The sequence below is a fragment of the Typopeltis vanoorti genome, chromosome 10 (assembly GCF_054136105.1).
Source record: "Typopeltis vanoorti isolate ZY-2024b chromosome 10, IOZ_Tvanoo_1.0, whole genome shotgun sequence".
NCBI lineage: Eukaryota > Metazoa > Arthropoda > Arachnida > Uropygi > Thelyphonidae > Typopeltis > Typopeltis vanoorti.
The window spans coordinates 20953722-20976426 of NC_143558.1; the positions used below are offsets into that span (position 1 = coordinate 20953722).

At 37.7% G+C, this 22705-nt stretch overlaps 1 protein-coding gene across 1 annotated transcript in view; it reads right to left on the reverse strand.

The window, feature by feature from the left end:
- The window catches only part of LOC150102215 (lysosome-associated membrane glycoprotein 5-like), a 126645-nt gene that overhangs the window by 48268 nt on the left and 55672 nt on the right, over window positions 1-22705 (reverse strand). Inside the window, exons 3-4 of the mRNA XM_090399526.1 lie at window positions 19974-20031; window positions 2533-2660 (exon numbers count right to left, since the gene is read on the reverse strand). Of these exons, the coding sequence (XP_090255652.1) occupies window positions 2533-2660; window positions 19974-20031 (186 nt within the window). The remainder of the gene's footprint in view (window positions 1-2532; window positions 2661-19973; window positions 20032-22705) is intronic.

Sequence of the window (22705 nt, forward strand, 5' to 3'; positions counted from 1 at the left end):
AATAGTAATAGCATTACTGTAATCTCATGTTAAGAAGAATGTGAGATGCAGGAAGGAGCAAGTAATCTTTTTTTTTTTTAATACTGTACCACTGGATAGGAACATGTGAAGAATAAAGAAGAATTCAGCTATGTGAGAAGTCTGATAGGAACAGAAGATGCTGGCTCTGTTAACTAATGCTTTTATGATACCATATTGTTGGGAAGGGGAGAGGGATGATGGGAAAGTTTGTGAATATATCTACCTATGTGAGTAAATCAAAACTGGTTTACTCACACTTCGCCCTCCTTTCTTGTCCTTTCTATCCTCATGAAAAACACTGTACCCTTTCATTTTTATTCCCATTAGGATATCATCTTCACTCAACCATGTTTCACTTATTCCAACAATTTTGGATCAAATAAACTCAATCAGTGAAATAACTACATCTCTCTTATTTCTGATACTCCTGGCATTTGTAAATAACACAACAATTCGCTTTTAGGTCTAAAACCAGCCAAACCCAAGTTACTTATTGATTGTGATTGTCCCACCGCACTTGCCCTTGCCCAATCACCTTTATTACAGCTTACCACATATATCTGCTCAGTCTCAACTACTCCATTCACATCCCAATCTATTCCATTTCTATATTGATCATCCCCATACATTACGTACATTCACTGCGACTTCCAACATCCACTCTCCCTATGCTATGTTTCCCTGTCCACTTGGTCTCCCCCTGTTTGCCTGTTCCTCTTGCATTCCTGTTCTCTCTTTGTCTCTCACACTACTACTGTTTCCATTGCCAAGCACCTCAGTCTCTTCAATACATTCTCCTGATCTTTCACTTCATCTCTTACTTCTGATCTCTTGCATGCATTATCTAGCAACAGTTTCTCCAGTTCACTCACTCCAAAGCATTTACAAATGCAATCCAACAAAAACTATGCTAAAGCTTAACCACATTGAATTTTATCTCTCTTCCCCCCCACTCTTCTGCCCATATCAAAAGTCAATTCAAATCTTCTAGAAAGCACCTACAGCAGAGAATCTCAGATAATTTTTCCAGAGTTCTTCATCATCATCATAATCATCAGTAAACAACAGAATATTTCAAAATGAACCATTCAGAACAGCATTCACAAATAGGGTAGAATAATAAATAGTAGTAATAGGAATAGTAATAAACAAAGCACAAAACCCAATAGTGTCCCGCTTGTCATATTTCTGTCAGACACTGCCCTCCATATTACTGTCATCTAAGCTTCCATTAAATCCATGAATCTACTATTTAATCTATTTCTTTAATTTTACAATTTAGAAATTAATGGAAATATGGAAATCTGTCATGCATCTTTGCAAATTCAGAAATGCAACAGTATATGCATTACCTTTGAATTTCAGTCATTAGCATATTATAAAATGCAACTAGATAATTAACACAAAACGATATCTTAAGAAATTCACAATGGCCTTCGTAAAGAATTGTGTTCACATCCAACAATCTTTTATCCTGATCCTAAATGACATCTAATGATATCAAATCCAAAATTTTTAATATCTCCCTGTTCCACTTTTTCTCCAGTGAATTTCTGGACTTTCTGAAGGATAACTACCTCAGGCATGTAATGTAATCCTAGATTTTTGAGAGGGAGGGAGGGGGAGGGAGGGAGAGAGAGAGAGAGAGAGTTATCACCCAGAAATTCATCTTTATCCTCCTTCCTGGTCTAGTCTATAATGCCATAATTATAATCTTTGACAATGATTATAATTCTCACTAAACTAATCTGCCTAAATATTTCATATTATCTCCACTGTATTTTCCATCTATAGTCACACCCTACTAAATATCTTATCCTGCTTACCTTCTCTTCTTTATGATGATGATCTCATCCATGAAAAGTTGAAAATCCATAGTATATATGATACTATATGCTATCAGTTTTAAATCATGATCCATGAACCCTGCTCTTAGAAATTAAGGATGGCCTTTTTCATGTAATAATCATGTATTGGTCATACCAAATGGTGAACTCCATCTTCCACCTCATACCTTACACTTTCTAAACTTTCCTCTAAAGCTACAATCTCTAGTGGAGACCCTTTCTCCTACCCACACAGACCACACCATAACAGAACATTAGATTCTTTGATTGAAATTCAATATCTTCAACTGAAATTATTATCATATCATCAGTATAAAAAATAATAATTAAAAATGATTAAATAAGGATTAATTTTCTGGCCTGGTTGTTTGAGATTGTTTTAATTGAGAGGTGAACTTCATCACTTGGCATGAGACCAATGTCCCACCCACTGGAGGCCTGAAGTCTTTAAAAAGCTCCATGTTTGGTCTAGAACAGGGTTTTCAGAAATAAATAATAAATAAAAAATACAAAAAAATATATATGCAATTAATTTTAAAAAATAGGAAAAAATCCTTAGCCCACCCACAATATGAAAGTACTATATGCTTACAAACTTTTGGGGATAGGAGTTACATTAAAAAAAATTACAATCTTAAAACATATCCTGAATAACATAACTTACTTGTTCTCCTCCTTGACTTGGGTATGTAATTGTGAAAGTGGCACTGAATTTAGCTAAAATGCAAATTTTTCCTTCTGAATCCCAAACTGGAAAGCTGAATTCTGGTGCTACTTCCTTTGTTACGACATCTGTTAAAGGATTAAATGGATGTGCAAAACTACAAGATGATATGAATATCACTACAAGAACTTTTTGTTTAGGAAAACAATCTCAAATGTGAATATATACATATGAAGAGAGTAAGTAAAAAATAAACAAAGTTAATTAAAAAAAAAAGAAAAATATCCATAGCCCACCTACAAAAACAAATGTACTACAGGCTTACAAAAATCTTTTTGGGGTTGGAGTCACATAAAAAAAAAGTAGAAACTGATGGAAATACTCCCTAAATTATTGTGTTTAGTATAAACATTATTATTATTATAAAAATTATGATAAGTATTAAGAAATGTTAAACATTTAGAAAATTTTCTCATTAATATGGGCTTGAATTTTGCCTTATAATTATTATCATTAGTGATATCACTGCTTAACTCCATAGAGTCCAAGGATGCACTGTGAAAAGCCAAATCCATTTATATCCATTATTATTATTATTATTATTATTATTCAGGTCTCCATGGAATCAAAAGACTCATCGTGGGAGGTCCTTTCTAAGAAACACAAGTCTATCAAGACTCATCGAGGGAGGTCCCTCCTAGGAAACACAGTCTATCATACCACTCCTTGAACTCATTGACTGTTCTCACTCTCACCACTCCATCAGGCAACACATTCCACCCTCCACGCAAAGAAACCACTCCTCATCCTCTTGCTCACAGTTTCCTTTCGTAACTTCCAGGGATGTCCCCTTGTCATGACTCCTCCCCACTGTTCAATCAAGCAAAAGAACTCCCCAGTGTCAACCCTGTAACCACCTCTCAACAGTTTAAAAGTCTCAATCATATCACCTCTCCTTCTTCTATCCACCAAACTCTGCAGTCCACACTCCCTCAGCGATCCATTGTACAGTCCTGACACCATCTTTGTTATCCGCCTTTGTACCCTTTCCACAGTTAATTTATCCCCTTCAAATCCTGGGGACCAGATCTGAGACCAATAGTCTGGTCTGATCAGAGTCTTTTACAACGAAATGATAACCCTTTTATCTCTGCAGATCAGTGTCCTTCTCATTATTGCAGCAATCCTCTGTGTTACCTTCACTACCTTTGCAATATGTCCCCTAAATTTCAGGTTTCTATCAATCATCAACCCCAGATCTCTTGTCTCCCCCTACTGACTCCAGTTTAACTCCTCCCATAGAGTATGCAGCGTCCAATTGATGTGTCCCAAACCTCAAGACCTAACATTTTGCGGCTGCATTAAACTGATACCCGAATGGGGGTATCAGTTTAATGCAATCAGTTTAACCATTCATTTCCCATCTATCTAGCTTATTCAAATCCTCTTGCAGCGCTACCACATCTGCACTATTATTAATAACCCTTCCCAGCTTCGAATCATCCACAAACAACTGAATATTACCTTGCAATCCACGGACAATTTCATTGATATAAAGGTTAAACAATATAGGTCCCAGTACTGAGCCATGTGGAACCCCACTTAACCCTCTGCCGCTTTGATATTGCTCCACCATACACACAACTCTCTAATACCTATCGAACAGCCAATCCTGAATCCAGTTGACCAACCTGACATCCAAACCCACGTGCTGCAACTTAAATATCAGCTTATCATGTGGCACCTTGTCAAATGCCTTCGCTAAGTCTAGGAAAATGGCAGTATACGCCTTTCCCTCATCTATGCTCTTGTAACTTTATTATAAAAGGCTAGCATATTGCTAAAACAAGAGTGTCCCGTCACAAATCCATATTGTCTCTCACAGATAACATTACCCTCATCTGCTCAATGCTGTATAAGGTCCCTCACTACTTTCTCCAAAATCTTACTAACTACCGATGACACACAAACTGGCCTATAATTAGACACTTCCAGTCTGCTACCGCCCTTATGCAATGCCACTATCTTACCTTCCTTCCATTCCATGGGCATCTTTCCCACAGCAAGACTTTCATTGAAAAGCCAGGGTAAAGGCACTGTCAGTTCCCTAGCACATTCTCTCAAAACTCGTGGTAAAATACCATCCAGTCCCACAGCTTTACTGACATCCAGAGTACTCAGTATTTGGAACACACTCTCCTCCTGTATCTCTAAACCTCGAACCTGCCCTATCCCCTCTAGTATTCAAATTGACTCCTCCAGGATGAAATATTCCAATAAAGTGTTCATTGAACAATTCCACTATGTCCTCAGCATCAGTCACTCTATTCCCATTTTTATCCCACAATGTCATTCTTCTACAGTCATTTCTCCTCCTACTGGCCACATAGCTAAAAAATTCCCTATGATTTTCCTTGGATCTAAGGGCCGATCTTTTCTCATATTCCAATTTCACCTTCCTTACCATACTAGTCACTCTCCTGGTCTGTATCTTATATTCTAAATGCATATTCTCTTCACCTGTCTCCTTATATCTTTTCCATAGCCTCTTTTTCGCGTGCAGTTCCTGTTTAATATTGTTTGTCATCCACTTTACTCCAAATTGTGTCCTCTTCTTCACTCGTGGAATACAGCTTACCATTGCTGCTAACAAATATTCCTTCACAATTTCTCAAGCATGATATCCCGGCCTTCCAATTCCTCCCTCCACGAAACTTCTCCAAGTTGACGTCTAAGACTATTATAATCACCTGCTTTATAATTTCACATACGTTCTCATCTCTTTGATATTCCTGCATGTCTATTCATTTTCCAAGTCAAAACCATATGGTTACTCTCTCCAACTGGTGGGGGAGATGTCATCTCAGTTATTATCAACTCTTCTGATGCTATGACCAAATCAAAAACTTCTGAACCTCTTGTTCCCTCTGTTACATGTTGCCTAAAACATTTGTCCCTCAAGAATTCTAGAAATTCCATTCCCTTATTGCTATATGCATCTTCCTCTCCCCAATTTATACTGCTGTAGTTAAAATCTCCCATAACGATCATTCTTCTGGCACTTGCCACACTCAACTGTCTCAACGTCTCCTGGTCCCCACCCTCTGTGCTCCTTGGTCTGTAGCTACACCCCACTAAATATCCTGTCTTGCCCACCTCCACCTCACACCATATGCTTTCAAAATCATTAGTGTCACAGCCTTCCAAAGCCTCCACTCTTAGAGGACATAGGTCGTCACTTATCATGAGCAGTACTCCACCACCACGCTTTCCCTTTCTATCCTGCCAAAAAATGCTGTACCCAGCAACTTCTATTCCTGTTATTATATCCTCTTCTGTCAACTCTCGGTGATCCCAACAATCTTTGGCAAGGCTGATGCTATCAGTGCCACCAATTCCTCTCCCTTATTCCGAATACTCCTGACATTAGTATAAAGCATAAAAATGCCACTGTTTCTATACTCAGCATTATTCACTTTAGACTCCACTGGGCTCAGCGTTATCTGATGTCGATCCTCCCCCCCTCTTCTCCCAAGTACCCATTCCCACAAGAGGCCACCCCTGCTACCATCCACACTGACTTGTTTAGAACAGCAATCTCTCCAATGTGAAATATGGTATTCTCTTCTTTTGTACATATTACAGAGATCTTCAGCTAGGTAATTTCCTTGAATGTATTGAAAATTCATAAATTTATTATTATCAGGTTACTATGAAGTTGCAAGGCTGTTGGTGTAAGAGGAGCCATGCAAACTAGCATGCTATCTGGAATATTGTGCAACAAATTCTCTCTCTCTCTCTCTCTCTCTGACCAAGTAAACAACCAAGTTCCTATTCCCTTACTTCCTCTATTCAACAATTCACTCCCTACTGTACATATTCTTACATTGAGGCAATGAATTCATCTGTTATCAATCAGGGAGAAACTACCACTAATCTGTTATATCAGAACATTGTGTATATTGCTGACCAATGAAAAAAACCCTTCTTCCTCTGTGTCAAGACCAAATAACTCACCTTTAATTGAAATGTCCTAACAGAGGTTTCTCATATACTATAATGGGAATCAAACTCAGTCTTTGTAACTAGATTACATTGCCAATGTCAAATATGCAATGCTATCTAGTAAAATACCTTTACCAGCTTATATGCCTGTTATATCATTTTATTATTATCTATTATATCATTATACCCTGATAACCAACATTTAAGAGGCCTCATATTACCTTAATTATGTATTAAGTTTCTCCATCTCCAAAGGAGACCAAATCTGGACATAACTAGTCCACACGAAACAGAGGGTACACAAGGATTAAGGATCTTGGATTTGATCATCTCATCAGAGGATGTTATTATAAATGAAGTGTCAAATCTTCCTCCAGTTTGTGAGAGTGACCATGAAGTGATTATCTGGTGATTGCCAGCCATGTGAGGACTTTTGTGAGGTAAGGGTATATATGGAACTACAGGGCTGGTGATTATGAGACTCAGGAGAACAGCTTGGAGCTGTAGCACAGAATGAGGAGTTGGGTGGAAAGGAGATCAATGCTGCTTGGGTGATATTCAAGAAATATCTAGTAGAAGCAATGTCTAAATGTATTCCAAAGGTCAGAAGGTTAAATAAGGTAGGTGTGAAATGGATGAATGAGGAGATTAAGTGTGTAATACCGAGAAAAAAAGTGTGGAAGCAACTTAAGAAAAGAGGTAATAATCAATTCTATGAGGAATACAAATAACAGGCAAGGAGGGTGACTCAGTTGGTAAGGATAGCAAAAGTTCAGTATGAGTTGAGCCAAAAAAAATTCTAGGAAGTTCTTTTGATATGTAGCCAGAAAAAATAAGAACAATTGTGGTAGGATGGCAGTTGCTGGAGCAAATGGTATAAGGACAACTGCTGCAGAGGATATAGTTGAAATATTTAATGAGCAATTCATAGAAGTTTTTCATTCTTGTGAATGTGACATCATGGAGAGTTTGAGAGCAGTGGATAATGACAGAGGAGGAGGAGAGACTGTGATTGAGGAAGAGGTATATGGGAAATTAAGCAAACTTGATATTGATAAGGTTCTGGGACTTGCTATATCACCATGCATTTTGAAAGAATGGATATATTGGCACGTATTTCGAAGGAATGTACCAGGAAGTTGACATCTGCCTTGACATGTTTGTTTTTCTTATATTGGGTGAAGAATCAAGTTCCAAAGGAGTGGAAGGAAGGCAAGACTGTACTGCTTCATAAAGGAGGTGACAGAATTGAAGCATCAAATTATAGGCCAATCTGTGTGTCAGGTGTTGTGGTCAAAGTGTTGGAAAGACTAGTGAGAATCAGGATCCAGAATTGAGTTGATAACAATTGTATTATCTTTGATGGGCAGCATGGATTTGCTAAAGTGAGGTCATGTTTTAGTAATCTACTTACTTATTACAATAAGGTGACAGAAGTATTAGACGTGGAAGATGGATACATAGTAGCATAATTAGGCTTTGCAGAGGCTATTGATAGATTACCGCATGATAAGTTGATAGTTGGATTGGAGATTGACTGTCTGATAGGTGTAAACAAGTTGTGTATGGGGTAACAATAACCCAGAAGAGGAAAGTCACTAGTGGTATGCCTCAGGAGTCTGTTTTTGGGTCACTGCTGTTTAACTTGAACGTTAATGATACTGGGGAAGATTTGAATGGGGATATACTTTATGTAGATTGTGTAAAGTTGGGATGAACTATGAGGAGTAGAGCAGATGCTGTGGCCTTACAAGAAGATCTGAATAAACTGAGTGAATGGGCACGAGAGTGGGGATGCCAGGTCAATGTTGCAAAATGTAAGGTCTTAAAATTTGGAAAACAAGGATGGGGTGTAGAATTTACTCTTGGTGGGGATATATTATTAAAGGTAGAAGAAATAAGACATCTTGGGATGATGGATAAGGATCTGAAATTTAGACGACATACTGCCAAAATTGTGAAGACAACACAATGAATTCTGGGAATGATACGGAGGAAACCAACTTGCAGAAGCAAGTTTTTCACCATTGGTTCCATTGTATAAAGCTCTGATTAGGCCATGCACACACACATACACACACATGTGGCCTAATCATGATGATGATTTCCATATTAAGGTTAAGAATAATGTGGAGAGATCAGATGAAAAAATAGAAGTGGATGAATTAGCAGTGTTAAAGATATTGAAATGAAATAATATAAATAAAGCAGTGAGATTAAATGTGATATCAGCATAAGCGATGAGAGTATGTGCAAGAGGACTGATAATGCCCCTGATCTGGTTGAGTGACTTGATTCACAGTGCATACAGGGTTCCAAAGAATTGGAAGGATGGAAAAATAGTTCCATTGCAATGGTGAGGCTGAGAAAGATGCAGCTAATCATATACTGCTCAGTATCTCTAAGATGGTGATTAAAATACTGATAACTGATTAGGTCCACATCCAGTAACTGGTAGATGGGAAATATAATCCCATAGAGAAGATGCCTTGTGTCAAATGTATGCCTTGCTTTCGTAATCTGTATACATTTGATGATTAAGTGACAACTGAATTGGACAAGGGAAATGGATATATTATTATTATTATTATTACCCCAAGACCTCTTCGAGTCAAAGACTCATCTGGGAGGTCCTTTTATCACACACACACAGCTCATCATACCGTGTCTTGAACACATTCAAACTCCTTGCAGACACCCACAATATTATTGCACTTTTCAAATACATTTGAAAGGATACACATAGATGGTAGCTATATAAACTGAAACAGATGAGATGAAAAATAGGCTTGTTGCATGAATAAGGAGAGTGGTTCATCAAAAAGCAGGTATCAGAAAGAAAGACGTTTATCTAGAAACAGAGTCAGAGAGAATGAAAATAACCAGTGGCATATTACAATGTTCTGTCCTTGGGACACATTTAGTTTGTACATTAATGATACTGGGGCATAGTTTATAAGGTGATATCCAATTGTCTGCTGATGATACTAGACTGTAAAGGGTGATAAGGAATTTTTTGATATGAAATTCCGGGATGACTTGAATAGAATAATGTTATAGAGAAACAATAATGAGCATTAGTTTGATGCCATTAAGTGTAATGTTCTGCATTTTGAATTGGAGAGTTCTTGATCTTGTGAATGGAACATTAGAGGATTTATCCATAAACAAAGTAACAATTTTACCTCTGAGTGGCAAGAGTAATAATGCAGTCTATACACGGGAGTGAGCTAAGCATATGGACCTTTCAATTAACACATTCATGTCAGGGTGATAGTAGCTCGCTTGCTGTGAACCTAACCATCTGGCAAAGTGAGCGAAATTACTCGCAATTTCATTCCTGCTTGTCATCAAAAGGTTTCTTTGAATTGTAACTAATCCTGCATGAGGAGAGGAGGATGGGTGAAAATTAATGTTCTTTTCAGAATATATTAAAATACAATAATTAAAGAGAATGATATATTTGATTATTAGTTACTATACTTGATTTACTAAAAGATGTAAAGAATGGTAAATATAAGGAAGAGAAAGAATAGACATGAATAAAAATACTTTCAGTATTGTAAAATGGATCATGAATAATTCACATCTGTGATATTATATGTGTGCTTGTGTTATAAGTATCTGGGGTGGAGTGAAGAATACATGATCCTATAAACTCTAGATCCTTTCTTTTAGGCTTACACAGTGATCCGAATGCATTTTTGAAAATTATGGAGACAACTACCGTGTGTTTGAATAAAAATTTTAGTTTAATATAACTAAAATCTACATTCGACGTTTCGACCTTTATGTCAAGATCATCTTCTAGAGCATACAGCTATACATAGGTAACAAGCTATACTACAAACTGGTTTGTTAAAGACACTGACCAACAGATACAACAATTGTTGGCCTGACCTCCGGTGAGAAAAAATAAATAAAAAAATAAAATAAAAAACATTTTTTAAAATTATACATCAACGATAGAGTCCTATTATTAGTGTTGTCTATTATATACATATATTCACATCATTCCAGCCAGTTGGTATGGAATGGTTTCTAATACTAGCTAAGGATTGGCTAGAGTCCTGACTTACGCTGGGTCTTTCATATTAGGTAGGCTCAATGTGTGACATCCAGATCCTTGGAATTTTCATGCCATCTTTGTTGTTGATATTTGGGTGGTTTATCAGGATTTCGCAGGATTCCTTAAATTTCCTTTCGTACCAGGTTTCTGTGCAGTGTAAGGAGCAGGTGCTTTTCCAGTTGATTTGGTGTAAGGTGTTGAGTGCGTGGTCTGAGAGGCCTGCTTCACCATAATGGTTATATTTAATGTGTCTAATGTGTTCTTTCTTGCGTATAGGGATTTTGTTGTAAGATTCTGTTGATTTTTTCTGATAACTCTTTAATGTATGGGATGGCTATGGTTTTACTGTAATCTAGATTTGTTTTTGTTGTAGTTTTATAGAGTATTTTATTAACAGTATTTTTGTTATAGGCATTATTTATGAATGTGTCACTAATGATTTTTAGTTCTTGTTTCAGGGCTTGCTGGTTAGAGCCAATACTTGTGGCTCTGTTTTTAAGAGTGTTAATGACTCCATATTTTTGTGATGGGTGGTAGTATGAATTAGCATATATGTATTGGCCAGTGTGTGTCGGTTTTCAGTAGATCATGAAGGATAGACTGCCTGAAGGAAGACGTTTGACTAGTGTGTCTAGGAACGGGAGCGAATTTTGGTTTTCGATTTCGATGGTAAATTGTATGCGTTCGTGTTGTTTGTTCAGGTGGCTGAGGAATGTGTTTAGCATTTGTTGCCCATGCGGCCAGATCGCGAGCACGTCATCAACGTATCTAAGCCAGACTGTCGGTCATAGTGTGGCGGAATCAAGAGCCCTTTGCTCAAAAAGGTTTCCATGTAGAAGTTAGCGATTGGGGGATAGTGGTAAGCCCAAGGCTGTACCTTCTTTTTGTGAGTAGAATTTGTTTTGCCACACGAAGTAACCAGACTTTAGTACGTGGGCAAAGAGGGCTGTAATGTCGGGCAGAAATTTGTTCTGTAGTAGGAGAATTGTGTCATTGATTGGGACATTAGTGAAAAGGGCAGAAACGTCGAAACTGACTAATAAGTCGTCTTTGACGAGCGTTATGCTTTTGATTTTGTTTATAAAGTGTTGTGTGTTTTTTATGTAGGAGGGGGAATGACCTACCAACTCCTTGAGTGTTGCCGCTAATTTCTTGGCTAGGTGGTAACTGGGACTGTCTATTCCTTCCACGATTGTCGAAGGGGCACATTTTGTTTGTGTATTTTCGGAACCCCATATAATCTGGGGAGGCGGGCATAGTGGGGTTTGAGTTTTTTAACTGTGTCTGGTGGCCAAGAAGTGACGGACTTGAGTAGTTTTTCTGTTTTATCCTTTATCCTTTTTGTTGGGTTATAATTTACCATTTTATATGTGTTGTTATCGGCTACTAGTTGATTCATTTGAAGTACGTATGTTGACCCGTCAAGGACAACAGTGGCATTGCCTTTATCTGCTTTCGTTATTATTATTATGTTTTGTTTGGCTTTTAATGATTTAATTGCTGCTAATTCTGTTTTTATCAGGTTGTTCTGTTTGGTTTTCTTAATATTCAGGACATTACTGGTTTCTAGTCGTATTTTATCTGCTATATTGTTAGGTAGGGATCTGATGCCTCTTTCAATGTGGTAGATAAAATTCAGTTTGTTTACCTTTTTAGGTGCTATTGCGTAGTTCAGTCCTTTATTCAGTAGCGTAAGTTCGCCGTTGTTCAAGGTGTGGCTTGATAGGTTAATCACATGGTTCTTGCTTGTCGGTGGTTGGTCGCTCCTTGTCTCCCTTGTTTGTTGTTCATTGTTGGTGTTTATTGGGGAGGAAGTCCTCTGATTGGATGGATTCCTGTGATTGGCCACCATATTTTGCCATTGTTTCAAACTGTGGAATTTTTTCTTGAGTTTTTCTTTATTCTTTTCCAGGGTATGTTTGGCCGAATTGTCAGTAATTCTTTCAAGCGTTTGTAGAATGTCTGGATTAACATAGTTCGATAGTTCAGATTGTAATTTAGAAACCAGATTTTGTGTTGTAGCTAGGTTTTGGCAGGCTGTTTGAATCTGTTTTCTAAGCATTGCTTTTTCTGTGCGGTCATAGATACGGAGTGCCTTAGCGGACGAAAATTTCTTTTTTAGCCTGATGCAGATCGGAATAAGGTTATAGTCTCTGCATCTTTTTTAAAAAGGCCAGCCGATTGATCAAGAGAGAAATACGAATCTTTAGTTTACCATAGCGATTGCAGCGCTTGGGGTATCATTTCCATGGATGATCTGAATCCTTTCTTTTAGGCTTACACGGTGATCCAAATGCATTTTTGAAAATTATGGAGACAACTACCGTGTTTGAATAAAAACTTTAATATAACTAAAATCTACATTCTACGTTTCAATCTTTATGTCAAGGTCATCTTCTGGAGCATACAACTATACACAGGAAACAAGCTATACTACAATCAAACTGGTTTGTTAAAGACACTGACCAACCGCTACAATTGTTGGCCTGACCTCTGGTGAGAAAAAAATAATTAAAAAAATAAAATAAAATAAAAAATATAAAATAAAATAATAAAATAAAAATTAAAAACTCTTTTAAAATTTTAAATTCTTGTTTCCGGGCTTGCTGGTTAGAGCAAATAGTTGTGGCTCTGTTTTTAAGAGTGTTAATGACTCCATATTTTTGTGATGGATGGTCGTATGAATTAGCATGTATGTATTGGCCAGTATGTGTCGGTTTTCGGTAGACCGTGAAGGATAGACTGCCTGAAGGAAGATGTGTGACTAGTGTGTCTAGGAAGGATCTGGATGGCACACATTCAGCCTACCTAATATGAAAGATCCAGCATAAGTCAGGACTCTAGCCAATCCTTAGCTAGTATTAGAAACCATTCCATACCAACTGGCTGGAATGATGTGAATATATGTATATAGTAAACAACACTAATAACAGGACTCTAGCGTTGATGTAAAATTTTTAAAAATGTTTTATTTTTATTTTTTTATTTTATATTTTTTATTTTATTTTTTTTATTTTATTTTTTTTTTCTCACCAGAGGTCAGGCCAACAATTGTTGTAGCGGTTGGTCAGTGTCGTTAACAAACCAGTTTGATTGTAGTATTGCTTGTTTCCTGTGTATAGTTGTATGCTCCAGAAGATGACCTTGACATAAAGATTGAAACGTTGAATGTAGATTTTAGTTATATTAAAGTAAAGTTTTTATTCAAACACGGTAGTTGTCTCCATAATTTTCAAAAATGCATTCGGATCACCGTGTAAGCCTAAAAGAAAGGATTCAGATCATCCATGGAAATGATACCCACAAGCGCTGCAATCGCTATGGTAAGCTAAAGATTCGTATTTCTCTCTTGATCAATTGGCTGGCCTTTTTAAAAAGATGCAGAGATTATAACCTTATTCCGATCTGCATCAGGCTAAAAAAGAAATTTACGTCCGCTAAGGCACTCCGTATCTATGACCGCACAGAAAAAGCAATGCTTAGAGAACAGATTCAAACAGCCTGCCAAAACCTAGCTACAACACAAAATCTGGTTTCTAAATTACAATCCGAACTATCAAACTATGTTAATCCAGACATTCTACAAACGCTTGAAAGAATTACTGACAATTCGGCCAAACATACCCTGGAAAAGAATAAAGAAAAACTCAAGAAAAATTCCACAGTTTGAAACAACAGCAAAATATGGTGGCCAATCACAGGAATCCATCCAATCAGAGGACTTCCTCCCCAATAAACACCAACAATGAACAACAAACAAGGGAGACAAGGAGCGACCAACCACCGACAAGCAAGAACCATGTGATTAACCTATCAAGCCACACCCTGAAAAAAGGCAAACTTACGCTACTGAATAAAGGACTGAACTACGCAATAGCACCTAAAAAGGTAAATAAACTGGATTTTATCTACCACATTGAAAGAGGCATCAGATCCCTACCTAACAATATAGCAGATAAAATACGACTAGAAACCAGTAATGTCCTGAATACTAAGAAAACCATACAGAACAACCTCACAAAAACAGAATAGCAGCAATTAAATCATTAAAAGCCAAACAAAACATAATAATAATGAAAGCGGATAAAGGCAATGCCACTGTTGTCCTTGACGGGTCAACATACGTATTTCAAATGAATCGACTAGTAGCCGATAACAACACATATAAAATGGTAAATTATAACCCAACAAAAAGGATAAAGGATAAAACAGAAAAACTACTCAAGTCCGTCACTTCTTGGCCACCAGACACAGTTAAAAAACTCAAACCCCACTACGCCCCCCCCCCAGATTATATGGGGTTCTGAAAATACATAAACAAAATGTGCCCCTTCGACAATCATGGAAGGAATAGACAGTCCCAATTACCACCTAGCCAAGAAATTAGCGGCAACACTCAAGGAGTTGGTAGGTCATTCCCCCTCCTACATAAAAAACACACAACACTTTATAAACAAAATCAAAAACATAACACTCGACAAAGACGACTTATTAGTCAGTTTCGACGTTTCTGCCCTTTTCACTAATGTCCCCATCAATGACACAATTCTCCTATTACAGAACAAATTTCCGCCCGACATTACAGCCCTCTTTGCCCACGTACTAAAGTCTGGTTACTTCGTGTGGCAAAACAAATTCTACTCACAAAAAGAAGGTACAGCCATGGGCTCACCACTATCCCCCAATCGCTAACTTCTACATGGAAACCTTTTTGAGCAAAGGGCTCTTGATTCCGCCACACTATGACCGACAGTCTGGCTTAGATACGTTGACGACGTGCTCGCGATCTGGCCGCACAGGCGACAAATGCTAAACACATTCCTCAGCCACCTGAACAAACAACACGAACGCATACAATTTACCACCGAAATCGAAAACCAGAATTCGCTCCCGTTCCTAGACACACTAGTCACGCGTTTTCCTTCAGGCAGTCTATCCTTCACGGTCTACCGAAAACCGACACACACCGGCCAATACATACATGCTAATTCATACCACCACCCATCACAAAAATATGGAGTCATTAACACTCTTAAAAATAGAGCCACAACTATTTGCTCTAACCAGCAAGCCCTGAAATAAGAACTAAAAATCATTAGTGACACATTCATAAATAATGGCTATAACAAAAATACTGTTAATAAAATACTCTATAAAACTACAGCAAAAACGAATCTAGATTACAGTAAAACCATAGCCATCTCATACATTAAAGGGTTATCAGAAAAAATCAACAGAATTCTACAACATTATAACCTCAATGCCACCTTTAAACCACCCACTAAACTAAAAACCATATTCAACTCCTCTAAGGATCCTCTCCTCCCATTAGCACATCCTGGAGTCTATTGCATCTGCTGCACCTGTAACTTACCGTACATTGCTGAAACAGGATGGACAATCCCTATACGCAAGAAAGAACACATTAGACACATTAAATATAACCATTATGGTGAAGCAGGCCTCTCAGACCACGCACTCAACACCTTACACCAAATCAACTGGAAAAGCACCTGCTCCTTACACCGCACAAAAACCTGGTACGAAAGGAAATTTAAGGAATCCTGCAAAATCCTGATAAACCACCCAAATATCAACAACAAAGATGGCATGAAAATTCCAAGGATCTGGATGGCACACATTGAGCCTACCTAATATGAAAGATCCAGCATAAGTCAGGACTCTAGCCAATCCTTAGTTAGTATTAGAATCCATTCCATACCAACTGGCTGGAATGATATGAATATATGTATATAGTAGACAACACTAATAATAGGACTCTAGCGTTGATGTATAATTTTTAAATTTTTTTTATTTTATATTATTTTTTTTTCTCACCAGAGGTCAGGCCAACAATTGTTGTATCTCTTGGTCAGTGTCTTTAACAAACCCGTTTGATTGTAGTATAGCTTGTTTCCTGTGTATAATTGTATGCTCCAGAAGATGACCTTGACATAAAGGTCGAAATGTCGAATGTAGATTTTAGTTATATTAAACTAAAGTTTTTATTCAAACATGGTAGTTGTCTCCATAATTTTCAAAAATGCATATAAACTCTATACTTTCATATTTGCATTTATGATGGGCATAATTAAAATAAAAACTTATGAATAGATGGGAAGGGATTTCTTTATATAACTAATTACTAACAGCCACTATTCTGCAGATTCAAGAAAAACAAGTAGTTTTATTGTATCATGAATAAGGTACGGAGACATCTGCAGTCTGAGCAATATATGTCAACAAATAGTGCAATTAGAGACAACTGGGATAAAAACGGCACTACCTAATGAAACACATCCCCTGCCACAGAAACTATGCTGCATAGACTCAAGCAAAACCATTTGTTGTACCTCCAAACACAGCAGCTAACTAAAAACAATTGTCCTAACATTTGTCCAAATTTTCAATTACATGAAATAAATGCTTGTTTGACTGTATCTGAAATCAGAGACAACTGGGATAAAAACGGCACTACCTAATGAAACAAATCCCCTGCCACAGAAACTATGCTGCATAGACTCAAGCAAAACCATTTGTTGTACCTCCAAACACAGCAGCTAACTAAAAACAATTGTCCTAACATTTGTCCAAATTTTCAATTACACGAAATAAATGTTTGTTTGACTGTATCTGAAATTTTCAATGTCATTAAGACAGATCACAAATATACTAACTTCAAATAAATTTCTACCAAAAGAGTTGAAACTAACATGCACATAAACTTTGTGTCAGTGAAGTCACCTGCCAGCCCAACACAGAAGTGGTACACAAACAGTAATGAGAAGTCCCATTGGTATGATAAATGTGCAAAACACTTCCCAACATGAATGTGTTAAGGGTGAGTATATGTGGAATTATTTGGCCAGTTATGACAAATTCAGGAGGCAGAGCTTAGAGCTGTGGCATGATAAACTGCATACCCAGGTTCAGGAAGATTGATCACATGTTAGTTATATAATAAGCAGCATCATTAAGAAGCATGAGCTGTAAAGAAAGAAAATTCTGTGGACAGAATATAAAGAAAATGTGACCAGCAAGCTCATGAACAGTATGAAGCACAGGTAAGACTAATATAGTAAAGAAGACAAAATTAGATAATGAGAAGAACTTAGCCAAGCAGGCCAAGGAAAATCTGAACTTTTTTCTTTTTTTTTTTTTTTTGCTATGGGTGAGTGAAAGTAGGAACAATTATAAAATATAACTTTAATGAATACAGAGTGTAGTGGGAGGACAAAAGCAGAGAAAATAGCTGAATCACTGAGTGATCACTTTACTAAGGGTATATCATACAGAGAAATAATGTGCAGGGAACCAGGAGGCAACTTGAATCAGTGCATGGCATAAGAAACTGCAAGAGAAGTATGTTAGCAATGCTGGGAAATTGTTGGGGGGGGGACTGAGGAAATCAGTATCAGAGTACATACACAGGCATGAAACAAATCAGATGGGAGTTAAATGGATGAGTGGATGATTCCACTAAGCAGGAGCTTAGTGGAATCACTAAACAAGAGTTTAGTGATTCCACTCAAAAGAAATGTGATCAAGCAAGGCAAGGTCATGAATAATACTAAGTACACAAGCAAGAAGGATGACCAGCATGGTATGAACGGCAAATCAGATTAAGAGAGCAAATAGCCAAGCAGGCCAAAGGAAATCCAAGAGATTTCATTTGCTATCTGGTGAATAAAAAAATAGAATGTTTATAGCAGAATAACAATGATGAATGAAGATGGTAAGGATGTGATAGAAGCAGAAGAAATAGTTGCATTACTGAGTGATCAAGCTATGAGTTATATCATTTGGAAAAAACAAAGGACCTTTCAGAGTTCAATAAAGTGCTTATTGTGGGTGCCAGTCTGGCTGAAGCCATGATTTTGAAAACAGCCCTGCTGGTTTCACAAAAGGTGAGATATCCTGGGTGTTTAATCAGTGGAAAAATAACCCACATCACTTGTCCAAGAGGTATAACTGTGGTCCTAAGACACTGTCAGGAACAAGATCACCATTGTCTGACAAGGCTTGTACAGACAAACAGAACTTCCTGTGTGCAGCGATTGACTGAAAGATTTAATGAAGGCTGTTCCAAACCCATATTTCACCAAACTATGTACAAGGAATTGAAGAGGATCAGTATTGGCAGTCGCATGCCTATACGAAAACCACTGATTTCTGCAAAGAACTGGAAAGTTCATCTACAGTGGTGTCAGGAACACTGTAATTGGACACTGGAAAAAAGCTATGTGGTCATGGTACACGATGAGTCATGGCACACCTTATTTTCTACCGACAGTAGACAGTGAGTTTAGTGGGAACCCCATGAAGCAATAAATTCAGCTTGCCTTGTAAACATAACTCAAGGTTCTGAAGGTGGTGTCATGGTGTGGGGCATGTTCTGTTGGTACAGGACAGGTCACCCGATATTGCTGAAAGGTCAGATGTCCTCCAAGGATTATCTAAACATTGCTGTCAATCAAGTCAATCCTGCAATACTGACTTTTTATTCAGCAGGTGACAGTTGTTTCATGGATGAAAATGCTACTGTTCATCATGCAAGAATTGTTCAGTGGTGGTTCAGCAAGCAGGACAGTGACCTTCACCATCTTTCCTGGCCACAACAAAGCCCAGATCCAAACCCCATTGAGAATGTATGGGACATGTTAGAAAAACAGATCTGGGAGCAAAGTCCTCTTCCATTCAAATCTGAACCAGTTAAATATCTGTCTGGTGAATGCCTGATATGTTGTAGACATAGATGTTATCAAACATCGTGTGGAATCTATGCTGTAATTCAGGAGGTTCACAGTATTAAATAAAAGTTTCTAATTCAGTGTGTATTTTTGTCTATTAACTGCATGCTTTCTGGCTGATTTGCCTATCTATAGGGAGAAAAAAGCCGGCCTGGTTGCTCAAGTGGTTAGCATGTCTGCTCTCCTACCAAGAGGCTGAGGGTTCGAATCCCGCCATGGGCATGGATGTTTGTGATTGTCCTACAAACTTTGTATGGAAAGGGAATCTGCAGCCCTACCACTTATTCTAGCAGAAGACATCATTGCCAAAACCATGTGAGGTACGGCAGTGACCATACGGCATCTGCAGACATCAAATGTGAAAAATTTAATTTAATTTAGGGTGAAAAAAAAACAAGTTTCTGGGAGAAACCCATAATAGTCCATAAGAAATCTTCAAACTTGCCTTCAACTGAAAAGAAAGCTCACATAAAAATTCCTTTGGTCATAATGAGAGAAATCAAACTCAACTTCAGTCTTTTTCAACTGAAAGGCACAAGGCTGTGTGTTGTTTTTCCAACTAAGTTTCAGAGATCGTGTGTGCACGTGTGTGTGTTAATAATAATAATAATTCTTACCTGTTGAAAGAACTGGTGAAGGTAGAACATCTGTTGGTCCAATCTGAGTTTTAGTTAGCTTTAAAGGGAAAAAAAATATAATTACATAACACATATTCATTGCTTCACTGCTTCTGACAAAACCTAATAATGAAATATATCTCACACTTACTATGAATGCAAATAAAGGTATCAGTTGATTATGATGCACATCTATGTTTGCAGAGAATAGAGCAATCAATTCTGGAGAGGGTCAAATAGATAATATTTGGACCATGCAATCCTGGTTATGAGGATAAATTGAGAGAATGTGAATTTCAATAGCAAAGTAATCCTAAGTGTTTAAAGCAGAAAGAGATGGAATGCAAACATCATCCCACCTTTATCTTCATAAGTCATAAACCATCTCACTATCTTATCTGTATTTATCATTTTCAGAAGTGGAGATGGGAGAGTTTATTCTCCATGAAGATAACCTCCCACTTCAAGCAATCAATACAGAGCATGACAAATAAGAAGGGAAAAAAAGAGTTACCTTGAAAATATTAGTAATTATAGCATGCTTTGCAATTTAATAGGAGCTATTTGAAATCAAAATTTCAGAACATTTGAGATAATCTGCTACATATATTTAATAACCTAGTGCAAGGAAGTTAACAGACAGGTGTGGGGAAGATATTCAATAAGAGAATGTTCTCTGATAAATGTTAGCCCCAGGAAAGGATTGGCTTGATTTGTGATCACACAAAGCAACGAGTATGATTCATTCATTCATTTCCTATGGTAATTCAATGGCCGTGAGCCCCTTTCACTGGGAGGTACCGCACCACCATGGCACCACCTCAATCCCCCCTATTTTTATCAGGGCTCGGGACTGGCATAACTGACAATTCAGACCTATGGCTGGAGGGATTGTCTTAAGTATTCCTGACTGTATCTGTGTGTGTTCACAGGGCCAGTTTACCTGCTTGTGGGATGAAAAACCCCCAGATAAACTGGGGGGGAAAACCCTGCTGTCCATGCCCAAGACTGGCTATGGCTGAGGATGATCCTTAAGCTCCTCACATCGTCAATGAGAATCGAACCTAGGACACTCCTTCCCCCAGGCATATCGTTGCAAAGTGCATAGCCACTAAGCTAACCACGTGGACACCAATATGATGATGTTTATTAATTTATTTCTGATAATTTGATTAATTAATTGAAGAGTCTAAAAACCATTACCATCATATGAAAACTTGCTTTCAGATGAAAAGTCCTTATAAAGGTTCCTCAAACTTTAGATGGAATTCAAATCTGTCTTTCCACCATATGCTGAATTTTTTCTTCAACTGTTACAGTACCTGCTATGTTAAACCATGGCTTGGAAAGTGAGTAATTTTGGATGAAATGAGGAATTTATTATTATTATTATATGGGCACCTTGACAGAGTCTGAAGACTCAATGTGGAAGACCCAAACTATTCAAACAATACCTGCCATACCTTTAGTCCTCACACTCTTACTCAACTTCCAGGGATAGCTTCTTGTTCTGCCCACTCTAGTCAAGTGTTGAAACATTTCCCCTGCATCAATCCTATTTTTTTATTTATTCGTATGGGTTCCCCCGTTCTTCAACCATCCCTTAGGACTGGTTGAGCCCTCCTAGTGAAGGATTAAGTATGTATTTATAACTGTAGATCTGGGTGTGTGTGTGTGTGCACAAGCCAGTTTGCCTGTTCTGGGGGGATGAAAAACCTGAGTTTCCAGGTGAAAAAACCCTTCTACCTCTGTATGAGACTAGCTAACTCACCTTTAATCGAAAGAGACCAGATTCCTCATGCCTTGGACAGGAATCGAATCTAGGTCTTTCTGATCAAAGGGCTTTGTCTATACCTACTGAGCTATGGAGGCTCGATCAATCCTATAAAATTCTTTAAGTAACTTAATGTTTCTATCATATCCCCCTCTTTTTTTGCATATCAACCAACTTCTGCAACTCACAAGTGCAAGCAAACAAAGGAATAAATATCTTCCTTTGTTTGCTGTCATATATTCATCCAATTTTTTCTAATTTGTATAACAGAGCTCCATGTGGTATTCTGTCAAACACCTTTGCAAAATCCTGCATATCGTGTAGCCATCCCCTTTATCCAACTCAGCTGTCACTCTATTATAAAAAGTTAATAAATTACTAAGGCATGACTAACCCTTCCCAAAGTCATGCTGTTCATAGAGTATCATATTCTTATCCACCCATTCCTGAATTTTCTTTTTGATGAACTTCTCCAGTACTTTTACCACCACTCCTGAGATACTAATTGGTCTATAGATTTGCTACTGCAGACTTAGAACCTCCCTTATGTAAAGAAATTATTTTGTCCTCTTTCCACTCCCTTGGAACTCTGCCAGAGCTGAGACTTAAATTAAAGAGCCTAGTCAGAAGCATTGGCAGTTCCCTTGCACATTCTGATAAAACACAAGCTGATATCCCATCTAAACCCACAGAAGTATTTACATTGAGATTCTGCAATATCCTAAAAACCGTCAATTCACCCACCTCTGTTCCCACATCAGTCTCTGTAATAGTAGTAATCTCACTTCAACAAACGGTACATCCTTGCAAAGTGTTCACTCACTTCTGTCACCTTGCTACCATCAGCATTAGTATCACTTTGGCATACTGTTTGAATTGTAATGTTGCCTTGGGAAACTAAAGTACTGTTAACTGCAAGAAGGGAACTGGTGGAGTTTAAAAGAGGCATTGTGATAGG